The sequence below is a fragment of the Prenolepis imparis genome, unplaced genomic scaffold (genome assembly GCF_030444845.1).
Source record: "Prenolepis imparis isolate NDT839.2.m4 unplaced genomic scaffold, iyPreImpa1.0 SCAF_13, whole genome shotgun sequence".
Lineage (NCBI taxonomy): Eukaryota > Metazoa > Arthropoda > Insecta > Hymenoptera > Formicidae > Prenolepis > Prenolepis imparis.
In genome coordinates, this window is record NW_028141171.1 from 2,617,902 (window position 1) to 2,643,376 (window position 25,475).

The 25,475-nt window shown below is 29.9% G+C and overlaps 1 protein-coding gene across 5 annotated transcripts in view; it reads right to left on the bottom strand.

Moving 5' to 3' along the window:
* Positions 1 to 222: 222 nt before the first annotated feature.
* Gfat2 (glucosamine-fructose-6-phosphate aminotransferase 2) overlaps positions 223 to 25,475 on the bottom strand; it is a 30,370-nt gene continuing 5,117 nt past the window's right edge. Inside the window, exons 2-15 of one of the 5 annotated variants that reach the window (XM_083052751.1) lie at positions 20,620 to 20,727; positions 19,882 to 19,971; positions 18,218 to 18,361; positions 14,310 to 14,476; positions 14,011 to 14,152; positions 12,963 to 12,986; positions 6,860 to 6,880; positions 2,992 to 3,149; positions 2,670 to 2,909; positions 2,394 to 2,592; positions 1,631 to 1,875; positions 1,394 to 1,549; positions 1,192 to 1,320; positions 223 to 805 (exon numbers count right to left, since the gene is read on the bottom strand). In XM_083052751.1, the coding sequence (XP_082908877.1) occupies positions 560 to 805; positions 1,192 to 1,320; positions 1,394 to 1,549; positions 1,631 to 1,875; positions 2,394 to 2,592; positions 2,670 to 2,909; positions 2,992 to 3,149; positions 6,860 to 6,880; positions 12,963 to 12,986; positions 14,011 to 14,152; positions 14,310 to 14,476; positions 18,218 to 18,361; positions 19,882 to 19,971; positions 20,620 to 20,727 (2,069 nt within the window). In that variant the 3' untranslated portion in view covers positions 223 to 559. The remainder of the gene's footprint in view (positions 806 to 1,191; positions 1,321 to 1,393; positions 1,550 to 1,630; positions 1,876 to 2,393; positions 2,593 to 2,669; positions 2,910 to 2,991; positions 3,150 to 6,859; positions 6,881 to 12,962; positions 12,987 to 14,010; positions 14,153 to 14,309; positions 14,477 to 18,217; positions 18,362 to 19,881; positions 19,972 to 20,619; positions 20,728 to 25,475) is intronic. The other 4 variants (XM_083052754.1, XM_083052753.1, XM_083052752.1 and 1 more) reach the window with 4 other exon arrangements.

A 25,475-nucleotide genomic window follows, 5' to 3' on the forward strand; every position in this document is an offset into this window, starting at 1 on the left:
CTCTCGAGATAAGCTACAAGAATATGGAATGAAATATAGGTACTTCCATTTAAAAATTTCAAGGTCATTTTTATATGACCTTGACAACACTCTTCAAGGTCATACTAATATTACTATGTAATGCATTACTTGAAGCCCTACAACTTTTGTCTGAAACATTTTTGTCTGCCGCGCTCAGTTTTCGATATAATAGGGTGATACGGGTGGTCTGAGACACCCTGTATATATATATATATATATATATATATATATATATATAATAGTAATATGTATATATATATATTTATTTTTTATTTGTTAATAACTTTTTAATAAAGAACTAGCGATGACTAAAATCTTGCAGACATTATTTAGAGTCATGATCTTGAAAACATATGTCAAAGTCAACTAATGTAAATATTTACTATCAAGATAATAATCTTTTTCTTATCTTTTGTTATGATTCTCTCATTTTTTATAGCATTTTTGTATAGCTTAAAAAATTTCGCGGAAACATAAAGTAGTAAACTTGTGGTCTCGTGATATATTCCGAAAGAATATATATATATCCGTTTGATCTTTACTCGACCGTGACCGATTTTGCCAAGTTTCTTGGACAGTCGACGTTACAACCACGCAAAACCGCAATATGGAATGATAATAATTGCATAGGAATAACGGTAAGAATTCCTTGTAAGCAATCGACCGTTTTGGGTATCTCGAGTGCCCTATCTGCAAAAGCTTTCGTTTCTTCATCTCCTTCCTCGCAAATAACGATCGGTTTGCTGTCTCGCGCAGTAACTTGCTGCAGTGCGTTCATGCATTTCTGCAAAATAAATCATTAGACTACGATAAAAATATGATATATTTTTGTATATTTTCTCTTAAGTTTGCCTCGCATATAATTATCAAGATTAGATTAACGGATGTTTTAGATATATTAATATTTGAATTTTTAAAATATATAATAAATATTTAGATGATAAAGCTAAAAAAAAGAAATGCATAACAATTTTTCCCTGAACGGTGTAACTCTCACTTTTATACTTTAAATTTCAAATAATGAGTCACCTAGTTTTGTAAATTCTTTTTCGCGAAATAATGTAGGTTGTAGGTACATATAAAACATCTAAGGAAGTTAAAAAAAATCTAAACTATCTAAAGTAAATATATTTTTATGGCATAATTGATTATTAAACATTGTTAACTTACCATGTATACTGGGTCTCTCATCACGATCATAATCACCGGCATAGAATCATCGACAAGAGCTAATGGACCATGTTTCAATTCACCAGCCATAATTCCTTCGCTGTGCATATATGTCAATTCTTTTACTTTCTGCAAGTATAAAAGAATTATAATAACACATCAATTATGCGAAAAGAAACACATGTGTTTATCGTGAACTTACAAGTGCGCCTTCCATACATGTAGCAAAATTATATCCACGACCCATGATCAACAGAGACTTATGTTGAAACAAGGACTTAGCCAGTTCTTTCACTTTATCATCAAGCTTTAAAACCTCACGAATGAGATTATCAAGATTTTTCAAACCTTCGATAATCTGAAAAATATGTGTATATACGATTAAATTACATTTTCTAATTTATCAAAATATAAATATTAAAAACACAAGTGAACATACCTGTAGACGTCTCGCACGAAGAGAGATTCTGTCCTCACTCATTACTAGTGCAAACATCACGAGAGAAATGAATTGCGAAGTATAAGCCTTGGTACTTGCCACACCAATCTCGGGACCAGCGTTGATGTGCACACCACAATGGGATTCGCGACAAATACTACTACCAACCGTATTAGTTATACCCACAATAAGGGCTCCACGACTTTTACAATAACGCAGCGCCATTAAAGTGTCAGCTGTCTCGCCTATCGTTAATAGAAAGAAATAATGTAACTTGTTCATCATATAATCGCATAATTCTTATCATCTATTAGACCTATATAAAGTTGACCCGATTTGTAAAGTCTTAAGGTCTTTCTACAATGGAGGTTTTAACACAGTAGCAGTAGATCGTAAGAGTAGGTCGTAGCAGTAGTTGTAGCGAAAATAAATCAAATCCATTTCCTACAGCTTACGGCGTACATTCTACGACGAACGCGCATGCACAGTCACGAAAGACTGTGGCGTCTGTGAAAATGGATTTGGTTCATTTTTATAAATCGGTAATAGATAGGCTATTCGAACCGTACGCGGATGTCGGTGCATCGATTCGTTGGAATCGACGTACCGACATCCGCGTACGGCTCGAATAGCCTATCTATTACCGATTTATATTTGATATATATCGAGTCTTTATATTCTTAGTGGTTCATTTTTGCTACAACTATACTCTTTACGACCTACTGCTACTGCGCTAAAATCTCCATTGTAGAAAGACCTTTACCCGATTGAGAGATAAAGAAACAAACGTCATCTCTAAAGACTGGCGTGTTGCGGTCCAAGAAATCGGACGCAAGTTCAACCATCACCGGCAGTTCTGTTAATTCTTCGAGAAGCTGTCGCGTAGCTATAGCAGAATGATAACTCGTACCACAGCCAATAAGCATGAGACGTCTGCATCTTTTGATCTCGGGAATATAATCCTGAAAGTTTTTCGGCACTAGTATTTTTCCTTAGAAGCTTAAAATTTATATAAGTAATTTTTTTGACAACTGGTTACTTTAATTCCACCCAAAGTGACGGAATTATCTTGAAAGTTCAAACGTCCTCTCATGGTGTTCACCACCGATTCCGATTGCTCAAAAATTTCTTTCTGCATGAAGTAGTCATAATTGCCCTTCATGATTTGTTGAATCTCCATCTTCAGCGTCGTGATCTCACGTGCATGAGGATCGTCCATGCAACGACGAAGACGATGAATGCTCAACGCGCCTTCTTTGACGGCCGCCACATCATCGTCCTATCGACAAAAAGTATACATAAGATTTTGTGGAATCTCTTGTGTATAAAAACTGGCATAATATAACGTCAACAATTCGCACTTCCAGAAATATCACACGATTTGTGTGTTCGATTATGGCACTCGCATCAGAAGCAAAGAAGTATTCAACTTCTTTATCCTCGAGGGGTTGAAATTCGGACGTGCTCTCGCTACGCGGTATAACCGGAAGTTCCGTGTTTCTACCATGTGGTCGATGATCTGCACAGAAGTGAAAATTTTAGCAACATGTTCCATTTTGCGAAACGAAATATTCTTTCAAATTTTAAGCAGAATTATATAACAAAATAAAATATTCTACTACAAAGTTTTTATTTTATTTGATGAAAACTTCCCAAAATAATAAGGGTGACAAACACATTGTATTAATAAGAATCGATTGTAATACAATATTATAAACATTATAATATTTTTATATACACAAAGTGTTTCAATAAGTGGTCAAACTTAGGAGCATATTGTATTTATTATAATGATGAAAAAATATTATATAAACATGGAAAACACTTTCTTTTCGAATTACAGGCATTTTTTATTTTTACGATAGACTTTGGCAAATTATACATACATCAAATTTAGAGTTGCAAGTAAAAATAAACAAAAACCATTTTTTTTTTAATAAACATAATTTTTTTAATAAACAACGAGCGACGGCTAAAATTTTTTTATGCTTACTCAGTGTATTGACCTTAACATATGTTGTCAAGGTCACGACGATTCGACCTGAGTGTCCTATTCTATATATTTACCGATCTTTTTGTTTCCTCATAGAGGAAGCTTTGTTTTCGTGAAAAATTTTTTTTTCAGATTTTTATGCCAATGTGTTTGGAATGTTCCAAAACATCGAAAAATAACATTTTAAAAAATGTCCGTATGTGTATGTGTATGTATGTGCCCACCCATGTTTTTTTTAATTTAAATATCTCAAAAATTATTTGACTTGCAGCGCTCCAATTTGGCATACAAGTAAAGTAGAACAACACTTTTATTTACTGTCATTTTTATAAAAATTCATAGTGTTTCATTTTTTATAAAATTTTGAATTTTTTGAGAAATGTTTGTAGTTGCTCTAACTTCCGTAAATTTTAAGATATTGGGATAAATTTTTTTATGTAAATAGACTATCATTAAAGGATTGTTGGTATTGAATTTGACGAGGATCGGTGAAAGGGTTTATTTTTTTATTTTGAATTTTTTGAGAATTGTCTGTGGCTGCTCTATCTTTCGTAAATTTTAAAATATCGAGATAAATTTTTTTACATGAATAGACTATCATTAAAGGATGGTTGGTATTGAATTTGACGAGAATCGGTGAAAGGATTCGATTTTTATAAAATTTTACATTTTATGAAAAATGTCTGATTGTTCTAATTTCCGTAAATTTTAAAATATCTGAATAAATTTTTTTACATAAATAGACTATCATTTAAAGATATTTGGTATTGAGTTTGGCGATGATCGGTAAAGGATTCGTTTTTTATAAAATTTTGAATTTTTAAGAAATGTGCATTTTTATTTTTCGCAAATTTTAAGATATCGAACTAATTTTTTTTAGATGAATAAAGTACCAATAAAGGATATTTGGTATTGAATTTAACAAGAATCGGTGAAAGGGTTCATTTTTATAAAGTTTTTATAAAATTTTTTTTGAAAATTTATGTGGTTATTTTATCTTCTGTAAATTTTGAGATATCAAACAAATATTTTTACATAAATTTTTTTACATAAATAGAGTATCATTAAAGGATGTTTGTTATTTAATTTGACGAGGATAAGTGAAAGTGTTTTTTTTTTTTTATAAAATTATCAATTTCAAAAAATGTTTGTACATGCTTTAACTTTCGTAAATTTTAAAATATTGAACTTATCGAACTTTTAAAAATATCATTAAAGAATGATTGATATTTAATTTGGGAAGAATTTTTAAAATGGTTTATTTTTTATAAAATTTTTAATTATTTTAAAATTTAAATAATTTTTTGAAAGTTCTGAATAAAATATCATTAAAGCATGATTGATATTAAATTTGTTGAGAATTGGTCAATTTTTTTTGATTGTAAATTGACAAATTATACAACATTCAGAACACAGTAGCATAGAAATCTTTAAAAAAAATTTGTTAAGAAAATATTTTTTAATTATATATAGGGTTTGCTAGTATATTGGAAAAAATTGTGCAAATGGAAATTTGCACATTGCTTCCTCACCTTTTTATTTCGCTAATTAAGATGGTTTTTCAATTATGGCTTCCTCATAGAGGAAGCTTAACTTGCACATTGCCATAATTGAAAAACCATCTTAATGAGCAAAATAAAATGGTGAAGAAGCAATGTGCAAGTTAAGCTTCCTCTATGAGGAAGCCATAATTGAAAAACCATCTTAATTAGCGAAATAAAAAGGTGAGGAAGCAATGTGCAAATTTCCATTTGCACAATTTTTTCATTATTACAATAAATATAATGCTTTAAAGTTTGTCTGCCTATTTCTGAAACATCCAACATTTTACAAAATTCATATTACTATATATCAATAGGAGGAGTAAAAAGGAAAATGCCTCTTCATTTTACGATTGTGTTAGTGATAACAAAGATTCAAAGTTGATAACTAAAATATTCAAGATTAAAATGATTAATTATTAATTCTAATTTTTCTATTATCTATTACACCAGATAAGTTAAATAAAATTAAATCACTATGCTTTTTCTTCTAGCTTCTAAGCCCCACACCAGATGGCATAAAATGTAATATCATACAATGTAATAAAATCAACAGAGATAATAGCGATTATTATAAAATTTAGGTATTTATATTTTACAATATCCCTCTAGAAATATTAACGACACTAAAATGTTAATATTAGGAATATTAACGATATCCAAATGTTAATCTTACAGCTCGCTGCAAGATAATGATAATACCACCGTGATGATGAAATTAATATAAATAATGTCGATACCATAATATAATAACGATGATCGAGACGCACGATCAGTAAGCCCCCCCCCCCCCCGCTCCTGTTAAAGGAATATATATTCTTATTAAATAAGCTTAAAGCACTGAGCTATATACTATACTGGAGTGCTCACTCCATGTTAAGCAGCCGGTCACCGAAAGACAGAGAAGGGTTGATGGCAAACACATCTATCCTTGTCTAAAACGTCTTCTGATTGATGCTTTAGCTCGAGTAATACTACATTAGAAAAGGACGGGCTGGTGGCAATTTTCTATCTCTCTTTTCCCGTTTCTTCTTATTAGGCCGGGTCTACAATACGTGTAGTAAGCTTTTCGCCTTCCAGCTCTAAGCCCTAAAAAAGGAATTATATCGGTCGAAAGTTTTAAGTCGTAAGCTTTAAGAGCTGGGATCTGGCCAGCTCGCTTAAAGCTTAAAGATTAGAGCTTCAGACAGTGCGGGTTACATTTTTAGCCGAAAATTGTGTCACACTTTAGGGCTTAGAGCAGAAGGCTAAAAGCTTACTATACATATTGTAGACCCGGCCTTAGAGTGAGCACTCCAGTATAGTATATAGCTCAGTGGCTTAAAGTAGTACTTTATTATAGTAGTATTTTATACATACTTTCCTAATAATAGAAGAAAGAATAAATTCCGATATGTATTATATGATTCCTCATACAATATTTTCAATATAAATAGGGAAAAAGGAATAATTTGTAAATTATACATACGGCAGAATAATTACATAAAGAAATGATTATGATACACGTACTGCAAGCATGACGTGATAACCCATCATCCATTCTTATCTTTATGCGTGAAGGTCGGCAAGATATCCAAGCGCTTATCCAAGTTAAAAAAGAGTGATTATGTTTATTTATAATAGGTAAATCATAAATTCATTTTCATTATTAATGTGTGCAGAATACAAGCAAGGAAGCTTAAACTTAACATTTACCTTGAGACGATGCTTCACCTTCTGCACAGAATGGGACGCGGGAGGAGAAAAACGAGAAAGAAAACAAAAACGATTAGCGCACAATTAATGCCGCAAATGGTAAATAGCATAACAAAATTAATATAATGACAAATATAAATTTGATATAATGAATATAAATACTGTGTGACATAAAGAATGAGCATTAAGCACGCGCTGATGGATATTAAAACAAAACGGTAAAAGTTCGAAAAAAGTTATTATTCTTCTTAGCTTTTCTTAATTTTTCAAACAATTTTTATTTTCCAAAATATTTATCGATTTTTTACGTAAACCTTTTTGCAAACTTTAAAATTATATCATCGCAAACACACATACACGCACACATACATATAACTTGGAAAGGAAGCGTTTTCAGACCCATGTTATATTTTTTTCATTTTTATGATGAGTAGAATATGCTTTTAAAGTTTGGCCATCTACTTCTGGAATACACCCTGGAACATCCTGTATAATATGTATACATGTATGTATGGTTAATTTTTCGATATAGCTGCGACCTCACGAATTTTTTTGAAACTGTTTTGAAATAAAATCCATTTTTCATCATTGGTTATGATCTGATATTAAAAGATCTTTTTTTTTCTTCCCTAGACAATAAAGTAACGTATCGAAATGTCGTTGTTTGTTGTTTTCATATATGAATATCCCATCTACTCTCCTGAATTTTTCTCATTCGATGCAGTCAAATAGAAATGGCTTGTTGCGTAATTCTGCTAGATGATGTTCATATTGTCAATAAGTAAAAACAACTATACTTTCACTTGATCTCGTTCCGGAAACCAAACACGATAATCTTTCATGTTTTCATAGCCTACAAAAAAAACCTTTTTTTTTTTAATTCCACTATGCCTCTTTTCTTTAGAAATATAAAGATTCCTATTCCTATTCCTTTTGAGATTCGTTAGATTTGGTTTCTTTCTAAACCATAGTTCACCAGGTATTCTTTTTTTACTACTTGTTCCCATTCGATTAAGTGTGCATATCTCTTAGTTGACTGCTTTAGCCTACATTTTGATTGGTAATCCTCTTGCATGAAGTGATCTTCTTGCTAATTCGACAATTCTATTTTCACGTTCAATGTTTCCGTTTTACTCAGGAATGTGTAGTACAAATATTTGGTGTATCATAGCGATACGTCAAAAATTATCAATTTCTTCATTTACAAATTCAAGTCTATTATCTGTTCGTAAGTATTTAATATCCTTTTTTAAATATTTATCTATTTTCTTGAAGAAATCTTCTAGACTATGAGTTGTCTCAGATTTTTGTTTGATAAAGTACACTCTTCAATGGCTATAATCATCCTTTAAGGCCATTGCACGTACAAAAATTTTAGTCGTAATCGTAAAGCCGTAAGCAAATCGTCCAATCATAAAGAAGAATTATCATAACGTAATAAGAATGCTTGACTGTGATTGGACAATTTGCTTACGGCCTTACGATTACGACTAAAATTTTTGTACGTGCAATGGTCTTTAGCAATAAAAAATAGAGTGTACCTCTTAAGCCCATATCCGACTATGCAATTTGTTGCAGCAATTTGGTTGCAGTGATTGCACAAGATTTAGATCCAGTTCTAATTCTAGCAACTAATTGCATGCAACTAATTTTTTACAAACTGAAAATAGATAAATTCTAAGAACATAAGTCTTTGTTATGTACATATTTACTTTAAAAAGAGACAATAGTATTTTATATGTTGTACCAACATAATTTTAATATTTTATTCTGTAGTTGACAATAGTCCAGTTTACCTTATTTTAGTTGCTCGTAGTGTGATTACATTCAAATAATTGCTGCAACCTGCAACTATAGTAAGTTGCGACAATTAAGTCGCTGCAATAAGTCGCACAAAAAATTGCATTGTCAGATACAGGCATTAAGGAATTTTCTTGCATTAAACTACAGAGATCTGCATGCACAAACTCGCCTCGTTCAGATTTGGAGTTACTTTTTGGAAACGATAATCTGTGCATTTTGCATAGAACTAATATACATGAAAGAGGAATAACGTATACTTTCCGTAAACCGAAACTGTATCCAACATCTGTGCGACAAGGATAGGTAGAACATGACTTTAATTCGCTACGCGCAAAACCGTACCGACCGCGACCGTACTATACCTGCATACCGTATGCAGTCCTTACGGTTCTGATCTTGGAAATTTGTTTTTTATTTATTCAATATTTTTTTATCTTATATTTTGATGTGTCTTTTGTTTATGCTGTTAGGAGAGAGTTTTGTGTGGCGATATTTGCTTGAGATTCATTCTCGTCTGATAACCTTAAATTTCATCCGGAACAGCTTGTTTTTTTTCTCTCATTGCAATGATACTTTTATTTTTCATCAGTTCACATATTTTGTTGTCAGATTGACATATTATGCCTTTCTCGAGAACTGTGCCTAGTGATAAAAGATTATAGGTTAAGTCAGGAATATACAGAACGTTGCTGAGTTACTTTTGTTTCCACTCTTTCCCATCAAAAGCCAGAATGTTGATTTCTCTGGATCTAATTGCAGGAATGAGTTTTCCATCTTTGATATGTATTGACTTTTTTTTTAATTTGCTATATGTAGCAAACCATCAATCTTGGTCAATCTTGAAATTCAGTGATCAGTTTTATGACAGTAATGACAAATGCCTATTATTTCAGATTTCTTGTTAGGTTGTTTACCAGTCACTGTAAACGCTGCACTTTCAGTCTTTTCGTTTTGTCCCATCCTTTGTTTCTTCAAGTCTGGATATTAGATTCGTGAGCGTTTTTTGTAACAAAAGAACAAGCTAACGCTTGTGTAGATTCCCATGCACTAACAAAATATTTATAAAATGAAGGCTTACACTTTTTGAGAAGATACCAGAAGATACGAGTAGAAATTAGATTAAAGGAAGGAAAAAAAATAAAAATTTAAAATAAAACCAATCTGAACTAAATAAAAAAATTTAAGTTTTTCATTTTTACTTTATTATTGCAATATCTTCTTTAGCTGATTTAAAATGCAAATTATTTAAAACTTCTCGCCGCAAGATATATCTCAAAATAAAAGTAATCGCAATAATAATTGTTTATTAATCACTTGAAGACATGTCTTCATATAGGGTGTGATAAACCAATTTATAAAAAAAATGATAAAAGTTTTACGACTTAAGCAAAATTTTATTCATAATTCACTTGGCGCGAACACAAAAATATGCCAATTAGTAGACAAGTAAGTGTTATTGTGTTAAAGTGAGAAAACAAAAGAATAGAAAATGCATTCCTAAAGTCGTCTGTTTTACCGATAAAACGCAAAGTTGAATTCGATCACTAATCTTTTTATTGGCTATACAGATTAAAAAATTCTTTTCCACAATTAAAGTACTAATAACGTGCAACAAACAAATAAAGTATTAATAATAACAACTGTGGACGCTATAATTTCATGTAAAAACCAAAAAAGGTTAAAAAATTACATTTTTGTATCGGTCCTTTTTAATTTTTTATATTTTTTTTACATGAAATTATAGCGTCCGCAGTTTGTTATTATTAATACTTTAAGGGGTAATGCCACTATAGCGCCCGGAAAGCAGTCTAATTTTGACAATTTTTTATGGAAATATAGTGAATGGAATACAAAATCTGTTTAAAGGCCTTTATTGTACATACTTTAGTGTATTTACAAATTTTTTTAAAACTTTTTTTACAAAATGGCGGCGCCAGAGAAAGCCTCTTCTCATGGATAGTGTTCCGCGGCCGGAAAGATTTCTTCTCCAATTTTTGACCTGGAATAAAAGACTAAAAATTTTTGAGTCTTATATAAGATTAGCTCGAGAAGTACGTACGGATTTTACGTTTCGTTGTAAACTTTTGTTATAAACAATTTTTCACGTAATTTTTTTACCTAAAAATAAAACTTTTTGTTCAAAAGTGCATCATTTTTACAAAAAACGGTATTTTTTAATTTCCGTACGTACTTCCCGAGCTAATCTTATATAAAACTCAAAAATTTTTAGTTTTTTGTTCCAAGTCAAAAATTGGAGGAGAAATCTTTCCGGCCGCAGAACACTATCCGTGAGAAGAGGCTTTCTCTGGCGCCGCCATTTTGTAAAAAAAAAATTTTTTTTTGTGAATACAGTTTAAAGTATGTACAATAATGGCCTTTAAACAGATTTTGTATTCCATTCACTACATTCCCATAAAAAATTGTCAAAATTAGGCTGTTTTTCCGGGCGCTAGAGTGGCATTACCCTTTAAGGCTCCTGGCTCCTTGCCGCGGCCATGTTAAATTGTGACGTCAGACGCGAGAAAGCACACGCTGAAAAATCTTAGATGCCATTTTTAAATAAAAAGATATTTCGATGAAACACTACTTCAGATTGCTTTAGCACACTTTTAAAATACCTCGAAAACTATTCTTTTCCCTTGACAGTCAATCAACAACCGTAAAATGATCGTGACTTTGTCATGCGGAATGACTGCGCATGTGCAAAGACCAGACGAGCTGAGCCTCATATTACAGTCATTTTAAAGCTGTTGATTGATTGTAAAGGAAAAAGGATAGTTTTCGAGGTATTTTACGGCTCCTGGGTGCTCACCGCGGCCATATTGGAATCGTGACGTCAGAGGCGAGAAATAACACGTTGAGATTTCTTAGATGCCATTTCTAAATAAAAACATATTTGCATAAAATAACACTTAAGATCTCTTTAATACACTTTTAAACAACGCCGAAAACTATTCTTTTCCGTTGACAGTCAATCAATAACCGTAAAATGATCGAGATATCAGACTTTGACATACGGAATGACTGCGCATGTGTAAAGACCAGACGGACTGGGCTTCATAATATTACATTTTACAGCTGTTGATTGATTATAAAGGTAAAAGGATAATTTTTGGCGTATTTTAAGAGTGTGCTAAAGCCATCTGAAGTGCTGTTTCATCGAAATATTTTTTTATTTTGAAATGGCATCTAAAAATTTTTAGCGTATGTTTTCTCGCCTCTGACGTCACGATTTCGACATGGTCGGCAAGGAGCCAGGAGCCTTAAGAGTGTGCTAAAGCCATCTGAAGTACTGTTTCATCGAAATATCATTTTATTTCGAAATGGCATCTAAGAATTTTTAGCATGTGTTTTCTCGCCTTTGACGTCACAATTCCAACATGGTAAAGAGTCAGGAGCCTAAGGACTGATTGTTCCAACTTCTTAGTAAGTTTTACCGGACAGATAGCATATTTTCGTCTTTTTTCAGATAAGTTCTAAAAAAGAGACGAAGATATGCTACCTCTGTCGAGTAAAACTTATCAAGAAGTTGGAACAACCGGCCTTTAAGGGGATCCTAAAGTTAGTTCTGCCGTACCGACAGAAAGTAAGGTTAGAATTGACCATAAATCTATTTATTGGCTATACAATTGTTTTTTACCTGAAATTGGAACGCTTCGCGGTTTGTTAATATTAATACTTTAATTGTGTGAAAGGATTGATCAATCTGTATAGTCAATCAAAATATAAGAAGTTGCAACTAATTGTATACTCTTTATATATTGATTGACTATACAGATTGATCAATCCTTTCGCACAATTAAAGTATTAATATTAACAAACCGCGAAGCGTTTCAATTTCAGGTAAAAAACAATCTGTATAGCCAATAAATAGATTTATGGTATTCTAATCTCACTTTCTGTCGGTACGGCAGAACCAACTTTAGGATCCCCTTAAATTGTGAAAAAGGATTTATCAATCTGTATAGTCAATAAAAAAAACTCAAATCATGAGAAACAGATGGCTTTAGGATCTCCTTAATTACTAGATCTTGCGCGATAGAGTAACTCGATTGTTTAATAATAATGGACAAATTAAGCGATACAAATGGATATTTATACACACACGCACGCACGCGCTCACACACATACACACGCACACACACATTAATTAAATAGTAGAAACACATCGACGAATAGCATTTCGATTTACATACCACATAGAGATCGTGTGCTCTTTTCTTTCATTCTCTCATTATAGTGAGAGATCCAATGGCAAGGATAATAATCAAGATAAATTTAATTATAGTAGTGTATATACCTTTTTTTGTGCATTCAAGGTCATCTGATGGCGTAAAAGTAGAACATAACCGCAAGGTGTTCATGCAAAAGAAATACTTCTATAGTAATTCATTTTAAATTCGCACGGAAAAAATGCAACACTAAAATATTTACTAAATTCTAAGAAACAGGCAATGTAAGGATTTAAATTAATAATCATGCATCTATTCGAACTTTGTTGCAATTACAATACAAAAACAAAATTAAAAAAAGGCGTGGAACAAAATTGCAAGCAAGAAAGTAATTATATCTATTATTATTTCATCTATTATTAGTTTAATATTCTTCATTAATATATATATATATATATATATATATATATATATATATATATAAAAACAACTCAAGAGAGAGAAAGAGAGAAAGAGAAACACGCTTTTTAACCTTGAAAAAATATTTTTACTTGAATAGACACATGATCAAAGACTCAAATCGCAAATACATGTAGCGGATACTTCTTTGATAAAACAATATCAGATAACATTCTGGCAATATCTCAACGATCGCATCCAATACTATAATACTTTCGATTTGTTGCAGTATATATGATCAAAATGCAAGATGATATAATAACAATAAAGCTGGATATTATTTAGTTATATAAGCGCTAATTTTATTCCATATTGAATGTACAGTTCGGATTAATGGGAAAAGCACACAACATGCTTAATTAGTTATATCAGCCGCTTTTCTCTCAAAGATAGAATCCAGTGAACATGTGATCGATACTGAAGAGAAATTGAATAAGATAAGAGAGATTCTTGAAGCATTACCACTTTCGCATATCTTCGCCAATTAATTATTTACTCAGGATAATGGATATGTTTTTAATGTTTTTCGCTTCTGAAAATGTTAAAATGTTCGAAACTTTTTTTTATACTAGTAATGGCCGATGTGTTGAGGCATCGACAGTTATAATTTCGATATTTGACGTTTGACATCAGCCAAGAATAACTCTTTGATCTCTTCATGACGCTCACCATACCATAGTAAAAATCAAAATTGGATCCGCGATGATTGAAACTTACCTTTTCCATACAAAATAGGTACATGATCGGTAGCAAGTCTTCTTTTTGTCTTGATACCAACAAGAAGCGGCGAGCCTCGTCTCGTAGCCACGCATTCATCTGGGAAATACTTGCTTTTGAAGCAAAGAGCAAAAGCTCCTTCCTAAAATGTTTTTTTTATTGTTATCTCTTTCTTTTTTGTCTTAAATCTATTATTTTAATAAAAATTGTATTATTATTATTTTAAGTGAGTAACTAAATTCAAGAGGACATCTCTTTTTAAAATTCTCTATATTTTACTTCACCTATATAATTCTTACCAATTGCTGAACAACTTGCTCGACGAGTTCACGAAACGAGTACATGGGATGCTGCACCCATAGATGGTGAATCAATTTGGCAATAACTTCGGTATCGGTGTCGCTCTCAAATACGTATCCTCTTTGTTGCAGCAGAGTTTTGACTTCTTTATAATTTGTCACAATACCTGTATTTAAAATAATTACATGTAAAGAATCAAAAGATTTTAAGACGGAGTGCATTCATATACAAGATGGATTATTTTAATTGATGAGGACTTACAATTCTATTAGGCTTTATTTTTAATTTTATAAAAATAATTCGAAAAAAATTATAACTTAATTCAAACCTAATCCAGATTTAATTTCTATTTAAAATTAGAAATAGATTTGGGTTAAATTAAAATTTTTTGGGAATAGAGATGCAGAAAGAAGAGCGAAACTCCTCCCCCGTCCACGCTTCCACTTTTTAATAAAGTAAAACTATAAATTACTTTTTTTTAAATATGACGCGTGGAAAAGATTTACTACGTTTTAATACGTATTTGTAGCAAAATCACGCAAAACTTTATGTTTTCTTTAATTCATTAAATAATCGATAAATTCGTCCTAATTATCACAAACTGTTAAAACTCATATATGTATGATAGCTTTATTTCAGCTTATAATAAGTAAATTCATTGAAAGATTTTCACATTTTAATTGTAAATAAAAGTACAAGACTACATTGCGAATAACTTATGAAAAATGTAAACAAATATTACAACATATTAAACGCAGTATTATGACTACTATGTATTGAACACATTCCATCACATATATTCCTTCTTAAACGTATGTGATGTCAAAATATTACGTTTTATTCATTAAACTTATTTTGTTTATAATTTTTAATAAACTACCAAATACCGGTGTGAACGTAGCATCTCAATTGTTAGGATCTCACAAATTCTCTTCAAATTTACTTGCATCCGGCATAGTTCTAGGAGTTCTGATAAGTTTTAACAATAGTTCAATTGATTTACACATAAAATCGCGTTCTAAACAAATGAGATGCTAACTTCTCGTATGGCTTAACAGCATCTCATCGAATTTCGAATCTTTCAGCGTAAGGGAGCAATATTCCGACGAGTTCAACATCCTGGGCATGAGTTGTCAAGAGTTCAGGGAAAAAAAACTATAATAAAAAAAATTTATCATTGCAAAGTGAGATACTGCACAAAATTTCGGAGTTTCGGTTTATATATAATATTACTCGTATAGTTCTGGACATACTTCAGCATTTTCTAAAGAGTTCTAGACACTGGCAATGTCGAATTATTTTTAAATAAATTAATACTGTTTTAGCGTCGTGTACTTAGAAAGAGGGTGAGATGCTGGGCGAAATCTCGGAGTTCCGGCTTATATAAAATGTTTTTTGTATAGTACTGAGCATATTTCAGCATTTTCTAAAGAGTTTAAGGCACTAACAATGTTGTATTATTTTTTAAAAAATTTTTACTGCCCGAAAATGCATTTTAAGACAGATAAAAGTGAGATGCTGGTCGATATTCGAGAATTCTAGTCATTGTAAAATATTTTTCGTGCAGTTCTCAACGTAATAAACAATTTTCTAAGGAGTTCAAGGCACTAGCAATGTTGTATTATTTTTAAAAAAATTTTTACTGCCCGAAAATGCATTTTAAGACGCTGAGGGTAAGAAATACCATAGATAGAATGTTGTTAATGTTTTAAAACTATTTCGATTAAGGGGTTATACCTACCTATAAAGTCGAAAAAAACAAGTATTTTCGGGAATTTATTTTTTTTAAACTTGAAAACTTTTTCTAACAAACGCTACTCTATTTAAAAGTATACATTTAAAAGTAATTATAATAATTTTTATAATAGAAAATATTGATAAATGAAAGAAATATCAGTGATCTTCCGGCAGTATTTTTTTAAAAGGTATTTTGCGGTGACCACTTTTCCTTCGACCTGGTTCATCTGAAATAAAAAATTCAAGTAAATTTAATTAATATATTAGATTATCTAGTACTTAATCGTTCATTATCTCGGAAAATTAATTTGCTACAAAATGGCAAGAGTTCAAAGTTGAAATATCAATTTTTGTAAAAAAAAATCGCTTGTTTTTTGTCTGTAAAATAAAAACTATGTAACGAAAAAAAAAAAAGCCACGATCGGGCACTAGATAATCTAATATATTAATTAAATTTACTTGAATTTTTTATTTCAGATGAACCAAGTCGAAGGAAAAGTGGTCACCGCAAAATACCTTTTAAAAAAACACTGCCGGAAGATCACTGATATTTCTTTTATTTATCAATATTTTCTATTATAAAAATTATTATAATTAGTTTTAAATGTATACTTTTAAATAGAGTAGCGTTTGTTAGAAAAAGTTTTCAAGTTTAAAAAAAATAAATTCCCGAAAATACTTGTTTTTTTCGACCTTATAGGTAGGTATAACCCCTTAATAATAGTCGGAAATATTCTGATGATTGTTCAGGAACATGATTTCCATCATCTAAGGCTTCAATAGATGCCAGAACTCACACTCGAGCACCAGCACCTCAAAATTTTATAGCTGAGCTATCATAAAATATTTTTATATCTATTACATTATTATAAACATTAATTTATTTAAAAATAATACAATATTGCTAGTGCCTTGAACTCCTTAGAAAATTGTCTTTAGAAAATTGTTTATTACGTTTATATCTGCACGAAAAATATTTTACAATGACTAGAACTCTCGAATACCGACCAGCATCTCACTTTTATCTGTCTTAAAATGCATTTTCGGGCAGTAAAAATTTTTTTAAAAATAATACAACATTGCTAGTGCCTTGAACTCCTTAGAAAATTGTTTATTACGTTTATATCTGCACGAAAAATATTTTACAATGACTAGAACTCTCGAATATCGACCAGCATCTCACTTTTATCTGTCTTAAAATGCATTTTCGGGCAGTAAAAATTTTTTTAAAAATAATACAACATTGCTAGTGCCTTGAACTCCTTAGAAAATTGTTTATTACGTTGAGAACTGCACGAAAAATATTTTACAATGACTAGAATTCTCGAATATCGACCAGCATCTCACTTTTATCTGTCTTAAAATGCATTTTCGGGCAGTAAACATTTTTTAAAAAATAATACAACATTGCTAGTGCCTTGAACTCTTTAGAAAATGCTGAAATATGCTCAGTACTATACAAAAAACATTTTATATAAGCCGGAACTCCGAGATTTCGCCCAGCATCTCACCCTCTTTCTAAGTACACGATGCTAAAACAGTATTAATTTATTTAAAAATAATTCGACATTGCCAGTGTCTAGAACTCTTTAGAAAATGCTGAAGTATGTCCAGAACTATACGAGTAATATTATATATAAACCGAAACTCCGAAATTTTGTGCAGTATCTCACTTTGCGATGATAAATTTTTTTTATTATAGTTTTTTTTCCCTGAACTCTTGACAACTCATGCCCAGGATGTTGAACTCGTCGGAATATTGCTCCCTTACGCTGAAAGATTCGAAATTCGATGAGATGCTGTTAAGCCATACGAGAAGTTAGCATCTCATTTGTTTAGAACGCGATTTTATGTGTAAATCAATTGAACTATTGTTAAAACTTATCAGAACTCCTAGAACTATGCCGGATGCAAGTAAATTTGAAGAGAATTTGTGAGATCCTAACAATTGAAATGCTAGGTTCACACCGGTCGAGCAAATAGCTAAAATCTTCCAAAAGTTTAGTTCGTCCTTGATAATATACTATATCAAGGCCATTGAAATCTGTAAAGTCAGCACTATGCATAATTATCAAAAAAATGATTATTTTTTATATGTGCGTATTGCAAGCTTTCCTTCTGTTTTACGCTTTTATTCGTTCAAAACAAAATTCTATATTATAATAATTACCATTGTGAACAACAACAAAGCCATGCTCATTGTCGGAGCGTTGAGGATGAGCATTCACCTCCGATGGCACACCGTGGGTCGCCCATCGCGTGTGAGCGATACCAACGTGGCACTGAATTTGTGATTCGAAATCAAGATTGGTATCTGCAAAAATAAACATTAAAAATTTTACATTGCGACAGATGCGGGCAATTTTATCTAAGATGAACATATATCAATGGCCGCATTCAGCGGATTCAACAGTTGGGCAACATTACTAGATTTTCTGATCTCATTCGACGCTAATTGGCTGAATCTGAAAGTAGAAACTAATCACGTTCGATTGTTACTTAACAGTTGAGTTCGCTGAATGTGGCCATTGGGAGCGGAATTGTCTATATGTAGGAAGTTAAAGTGAGACAAGTATATTTTTTTTGTTTTACTTTAACTTACTGCACCAATGTGCACTAGTTCACCAGTGCAGCAATAGAGAACAAACCCTATATTTCCCGTGAAACGAACAAGTGCCCAAGATTGGTGAAAGAGAGAAAGATAGTGACTAACAATCGTTCGCAATGCGCATACGTTGATATATTTTGTTGCGATGGTCACTTACTATCAATGGCATCGAAAAATCAACGTCAAACTCAAGCAAAGCATATAATCCCTCCTCCAACCATGGCAACGACGATATCAGCGCGTGCACATTGCAGATAATTTGTTAGTCACTTTCTTTCCCTCTCGCATAGATCTTAAACACAAGCTCGATGCTCAATTCCCCTTTCATTAAGAGAAAGTCCATTAGCACACATCCCAATAGCATACCTATATCCACATACATCGATCAATATGCCTAGAATAACCAGTATGGTTGACCAATCAGAGAATCCTAATGTTCAACCTATCAATTAACAATGTGGACTATCAGATTCCATCTTCTTCCATTGATATATATTTTAAAAACTACGCCGCACTAATCTTATGTGAAATGGATTTCGGTTAAATTAGCTGGTTTTTTCATATGTTGTAGCTTATGACCTGCTGAACAAAAGATGTAATTCCCTCAAAGCTAAATAAAAAAAAAGCTAAATAAGAAAGCTAAAAGTTACTGAACTACATCCACTCAAATAACACGCAGAACCCGAGTTTTTCGTATTTGACTGATGGCTGTAAATCAGTAACTGTGTCTTTTATTTATCTTTGAGCTATTACATTTTTTGTTCAGCAGGTCATAAGCTACAACATATGAGAAACCAGCTGATTTTATCAAGATTCAATTTTATATCGGATTAGTGCGAGGTTTTTGAACCTGTATGAAATCCTAAATGAAATTGAATCCCAATAAAATCAGCTGATTTTCTCATATCTTGTAGCTTATCTGCTGAACAAAAAATGTAATAGGATCTTCAAGTAATAGAATTCTGCAAGTTGTTTGATTGGTTGTAACTTGTAACTGTTCATTATTTAACTTTGAGGCAATTACATCTTTTGTTCAGCAGGTCATAAGCTACAACATATGAAAAAACCAGCTAATTTAACCGAAATCCATTTCACATAAGATTAGTGGGGGGGGGGGGGGTACTTTGACATACGCGTGTGTATTTCTTTTTACATAACAGTAACAAAAACAAATAAAAAATATATGAAATAATCTCAAACTCTGAAAATCCACAGCCAGCACTTACGACAGAATATCTCCTCCTCGAGAGCCTTAACCTTCCCCTGCTTCTTGATAATTGACATGTCCTTGCCATCCACGCTATCAAGAGCGACACCTGCAAAAGAACGTTTCGTGAAAAAAAACTTCTATAACTAATATGTCGTGTTATTTTATTTATTTATTCGTTAGCTTGTGCAAAAACGAAAAAAAAAACGTTTTCCTTTCTCTCTGTTATTAGAAACAGGTTTTCAAATAAAAACGAGGACTAGATAAGAAAAGCAATATAATCGAATAATACGATCAGAATTTAATACAATTTTTTATTGCAATAAATTTAATGACTTATACGACATCATACGAAATTTCTTCAAAGTACCTTTTTATATATTCTTTATTCTTGAAAAGTTAAACACGGCAAAATTGTTATTACTTCATAATATATATATAAAATATATAAAATAAAAAATCGTAAAAAAAATAATTATCATTTTTTACTTAATTATTTTTCTCACAATTAATAATATATATAATAAAATTATATAATTATAATTAAATAATTGATAATTCTCAAATATTTTTTAAACTATAATTTATAATATTTTTTTCTATAATATTATTTTTATTTTCTAGTATAAGAAAGATATATTGTATCACACAAAATCCTTTTATATTATTGCTTTATTTTTTTCCCTTGCATTTCGTAAACGTATATAATTTTACGTGAGAAGAAACTTTAACTTAACGTTTAAAGATATCATCTTACCTGCAGAATCATATCCGCGATATTCTAATCTTTTCAGGCCAACAACAAGTAGCTCCAAGATTTCTCTCCTGCTTTTCGGCGTCAAATAGTTCAAATAAGCAAAAATTCCTGAAAATGCATAAATAGAAAATGTAATTATTACTCGAATTATCGACATGTTAAAAATATAATTGTATTTAATTATCATTAAGATATTTAGATCATTGATAAACAAAAGATATTAAGTTCTTCTTCCGCTATGAATCATTTACATTAAATTAACAACAACGCCATGAATCATTTACAATTATACAATAATTTTCACATATATTATTTCATTTACATTATTATTTGTGATATATAATATAATTTCTTTTCCTCTCATTATAACTTTCTCTAATTATATGTAAAAAAGTATATTCAATTTTTGTAATCTTTAAAAAAAAACTTAAAAGTAATTCTGGTTTATAAGTTTGCTCATGCATATACAAACATGCACTATATACTATATATACCATTAATTTGAATCGTAAATTATATCTTTTATTATATACATATATTATTTATATTTTTCTACAAAACGTATGTTATTTGTATTTTTTATTTTTTCATCTTCCGAATGCATTTCACTTGTACTCTTGTATAATATTATAAAATGCTGTATTTTTTACTTCAACTACTCGTTAATAGCATGCAAATCATCCGAAAGAATACTAAAACTAGAAACATTCGCTCCATTAAAACAGATCATCTGTTAATTTTATTCAACATTGCATCGCCTTTCGTTTTTGAAGGTTATATTCGCGACAGAATGCAGAAAAGTGAAGAATTCAATCTTTAGGAGCGCAAAAAACTCGTCAAAAAAGAGAAATTGTGATGAAATTTTTCATTCTACCTTTATCAACATGCTAATCCATAAAATATATATGGAACAGTACAAGCTGTGCGTCAAGAATACAGAAGATGCAGGGAAAATCATAAATGCAATATCATTTAAGAATAAATTAATTATCCACATAAAGATATAACCATTCGATTTAACTTAAATTTATCTTTTACTATTATATAAATTTGTCTCTTATTGTCAATATAATATAATTCGTAAATAAATCCTGTACACAATCATTGTTGTTTATGAAAGAATAAAAAAATAATTAATTTCGTAAACTCTGCGTATCTCTTTCTGCTATATATTTATGAAATAAAAAATATAATACACATTACAATTAATTAGAATATAAATAAGAATCAAAGTCAATATTTTTATCATTATCTATTAATTACTTTTATGTTGTACAATATTTTAGGTATATCTTTGGCAACTCATATAATAAAAAATATACAATAATAAAATAAATAAAATTGTGTATGTTGCAAATTAAAAGAAAATTTTTATATCTCAAATATTATCACGTTATATTATACTGCAACAAAATTTACTAATTAATATATAATTTTATATATATATATATATATATATATATATGTAGAACTAATATATAATTTTTATTAATGTGTTTAATTGATTAAAATTGATTTTAAGAACTAATAAAAATTATACATATGCGATTATAATTTAGATCTTTTGAGAAATATGGTAAAGAAATAATATACTACAATATTTCTTATATTTATGTTAAATAAAATCAATGTAGATACAAAATTTCCTTAAATTTCATTTTTAATTTAATGCAGAGATTAAATTTTGTATGCATAAATACGCCTATTTTTCATGACATTTCGAAGATTTTTATTGCATCAGAAAACTAGTATAAAGAAAAACTTGAATGTAAATCAGGAAAGTGAAAAATCAGCGAATATTAAGAACAATCGAATACTTGCACTCTTTATATTCTATTACAGGATATGCTATTGATGAAATTATTGTCTAAAAATTTTATTTTTAAGTGCGCCAAAGATAGTTGTCAAGTGGGCTACATTTTGTTGAGCGCACTTTCTCTCGAAACTCACTCTCTTCTTTCCAATGCGTCGCGCAAACTACACCGTCTCTTTTGTACGAGAGAAGAATTCAATAAGACATTTATATTAAATCTTTATTGAATCGAAATCAGTTGTGTCTTCATATATTTAATAATCTTAACGATTAAAATAATATATTACAAACTTCTTATAATTCAAAATTTTTTATATATTTTTTACACTTTTTACTTCAATTTTAGAAGATTATTCAATAATTTCATCAATATTTTAAGAAACTTTGCTTAAATAATGTTTGGAAAAAACGCAACTTTTAGTAAAATTCTGTAAATTTCAAAACAAAATAATATTTCGTAAGTTTATCATTAGTTTTCAAAAATATTCTCTAATTTTTCTCAAATTTCATAGTATTTAATTATATTTTATTGTAAAAAAATCTGATTCATCTTGAAATAGATATCAGTTATATATTTTTTCTTAAAAACAATTATGTGTTTTCTTTAAGCCAGTTGATTCCTCTCATTATTTTGTGCATAAAAGTATTGACGTAAGATCGAAAGATATACATTTGATGAGATATTTTATAGTTTATGTATTATAAGATTAAAGTATTTAAAAAATCGTCAAATTAAAGTATAAAATATCTCGTAAATTATTCACTTTCATTCTATCTTTATAACTTTTCATGCCGAATATTGCGAGAAATCAATTTATGTAAAAAAAACAAGAAGTCATTTCATTTAAAAAAAACCAAGTTGACGTCGAAATGATTTTGAAAAACGCCACCCAAGAACAATCCTAGATCACAATAGTATATCCCTTTCAAAACCCTACAACTTTTATATGGAACATTTTTGCCGAAAATGTTTTATTTTTAAGATAATTGACTGATAGATATAGTATTGCGTGATAGATATTAGTACATATGTTTGCAGTGTCTTTTAAAATAATCTCACAGGCTTTGATGATGCAAAGATGGCATGATCATCAAATATTTTACAGAGAGACTTTGCAGTTATTTAATGATATTTTCCGAGTCAAAAACATTTTTATCTGAATCTACAATGCAACGTGAAGCGTTTCAAGAAAAATAAACACGTTAAGAGCTAACTAAAATCTGATAGACTTGCGTCCGCAACGAATTCTGAAATATCTTTGAACATACTACAGTCTCTTGAAATTCCCAATTTGTCCATCCATAAGGTCGCATAAAAAATACGCCATTAATTATAAATAAAAAGTCTTTAAAATCTTGAAGAAAAATAAATTCCATCCTTACAAAATCTATCCAAGTACAAAAACTGTCTGATGATGATTTTATTCATCGCAGATGGAGTTTTGCGGAATTATAATGAAGAAAATGGACACAAATACTCAATTTTTGTCAAATCTTATTGTTTCCGATGAGGCCTTTCAATTTAATAAGAATCGTCATAATTGTATATTTTTCTTATAACTTTAAAGTACTCTTCAACTGATTAAACTTTCGTTTAACATTTTTTTTTTCTATCTATTATAGTTTCGACGATATTCGATCCTAAACGAAAATACTGTTTTTCTTCAAAGGAGTGTTTCACCCCTTAAACCTCAAAATCCGCACATATAAAAAAATACGTGTCTTTTAGATTTTTGAAGGAGAATCAAATCGGTTCCAGACAGTTGTGACATGTCCCTTATAAGTGCCGCTTAGTAACCTTTTCTCGAACTTCTGTCAACTAATATTATATGCGCATGTGCACAAGTCACGTTTATTTATTTACAAAACAATATGCAAAGTTCAATTTATTTTTGACTCTATCTCAAGAATATATATGAATATATGTAGTATAAATATAAAATACTTATTACAAATTACATATTTTCTCTTAAAAACAACTATATGTTTTCTTTACACTAATTGATTCGTATCATTATTATGTATACAAAAGTATTGATCATCGAAAAATAAATATTTCACCAGATATTTCATAGTTGATGTAAAATTATATCAAATTGAAGTATAAACTATTTCATAAACTATTATATTCAATTTTTAGCCATCCTATCCTTATAACTTTTTATTTTAAAAAATTGTCGATTATTGCAAAGAATCGCAATTTACATAAAAAAAATTAAGTTCCAAAAATTAAGTTTAAAAAAATTAGATTGATTCTCACATGACCTTGAAAAATGACTTTAGTTAAAATTCAAGATTATTTCTGTAAAAAAAAAATTTTAATTTTGCATTTAAAAAACTCTATCTGATCATTTTAATTTTAAAAAATCTTACAATATTAAGTCTTAAAATAGATCATTTATAAAATTTGAATAATATATGGTACAATATATGGTCCTATTTACGCTACACGATATTTATCTACATTGAAGAACAATATTTTGAATCTTCTATAAAATAAAAACAATAATAAAAATACATACACTAATCATAAATTCCATTATTCATGTGTAAAATTTGATAAAATTTATTTATAATGGATTTTTAAAATACAATAAATCAGAAATAAACGTCATTTAAAAATTATATTGTTAGTATCACATTCATAGTATTATAACAGAACTTATACCAGTACTTTTTCCATAATTTTTGTATATAAAAGTGTGTTCTTATTTATTATAAAAAAAACAAATATTTTTAAATAAATAAACTTAACAATTAAGAATATTTTTAAGAAATATTTTTATTTTTAACGGCTCTCAGTATTTAATAAATAAATAAATGTGATTTTTACAAATCCGGCCAATAGAGCCAAGCACGAATTAATTTTCGTGCTTGGCTCTATTGGCCGGATTTGTAAAAATCACATTTATTTATTTATTAAATAAATTTAACTTCAATAAAACAAAAAGGCAATACGAGCATAAAATACGTTTGAACAATATATTTCATAATGTAAATGTATTTAATGAAACGCTTATGCACTTATTGATGTGTTTCTTAA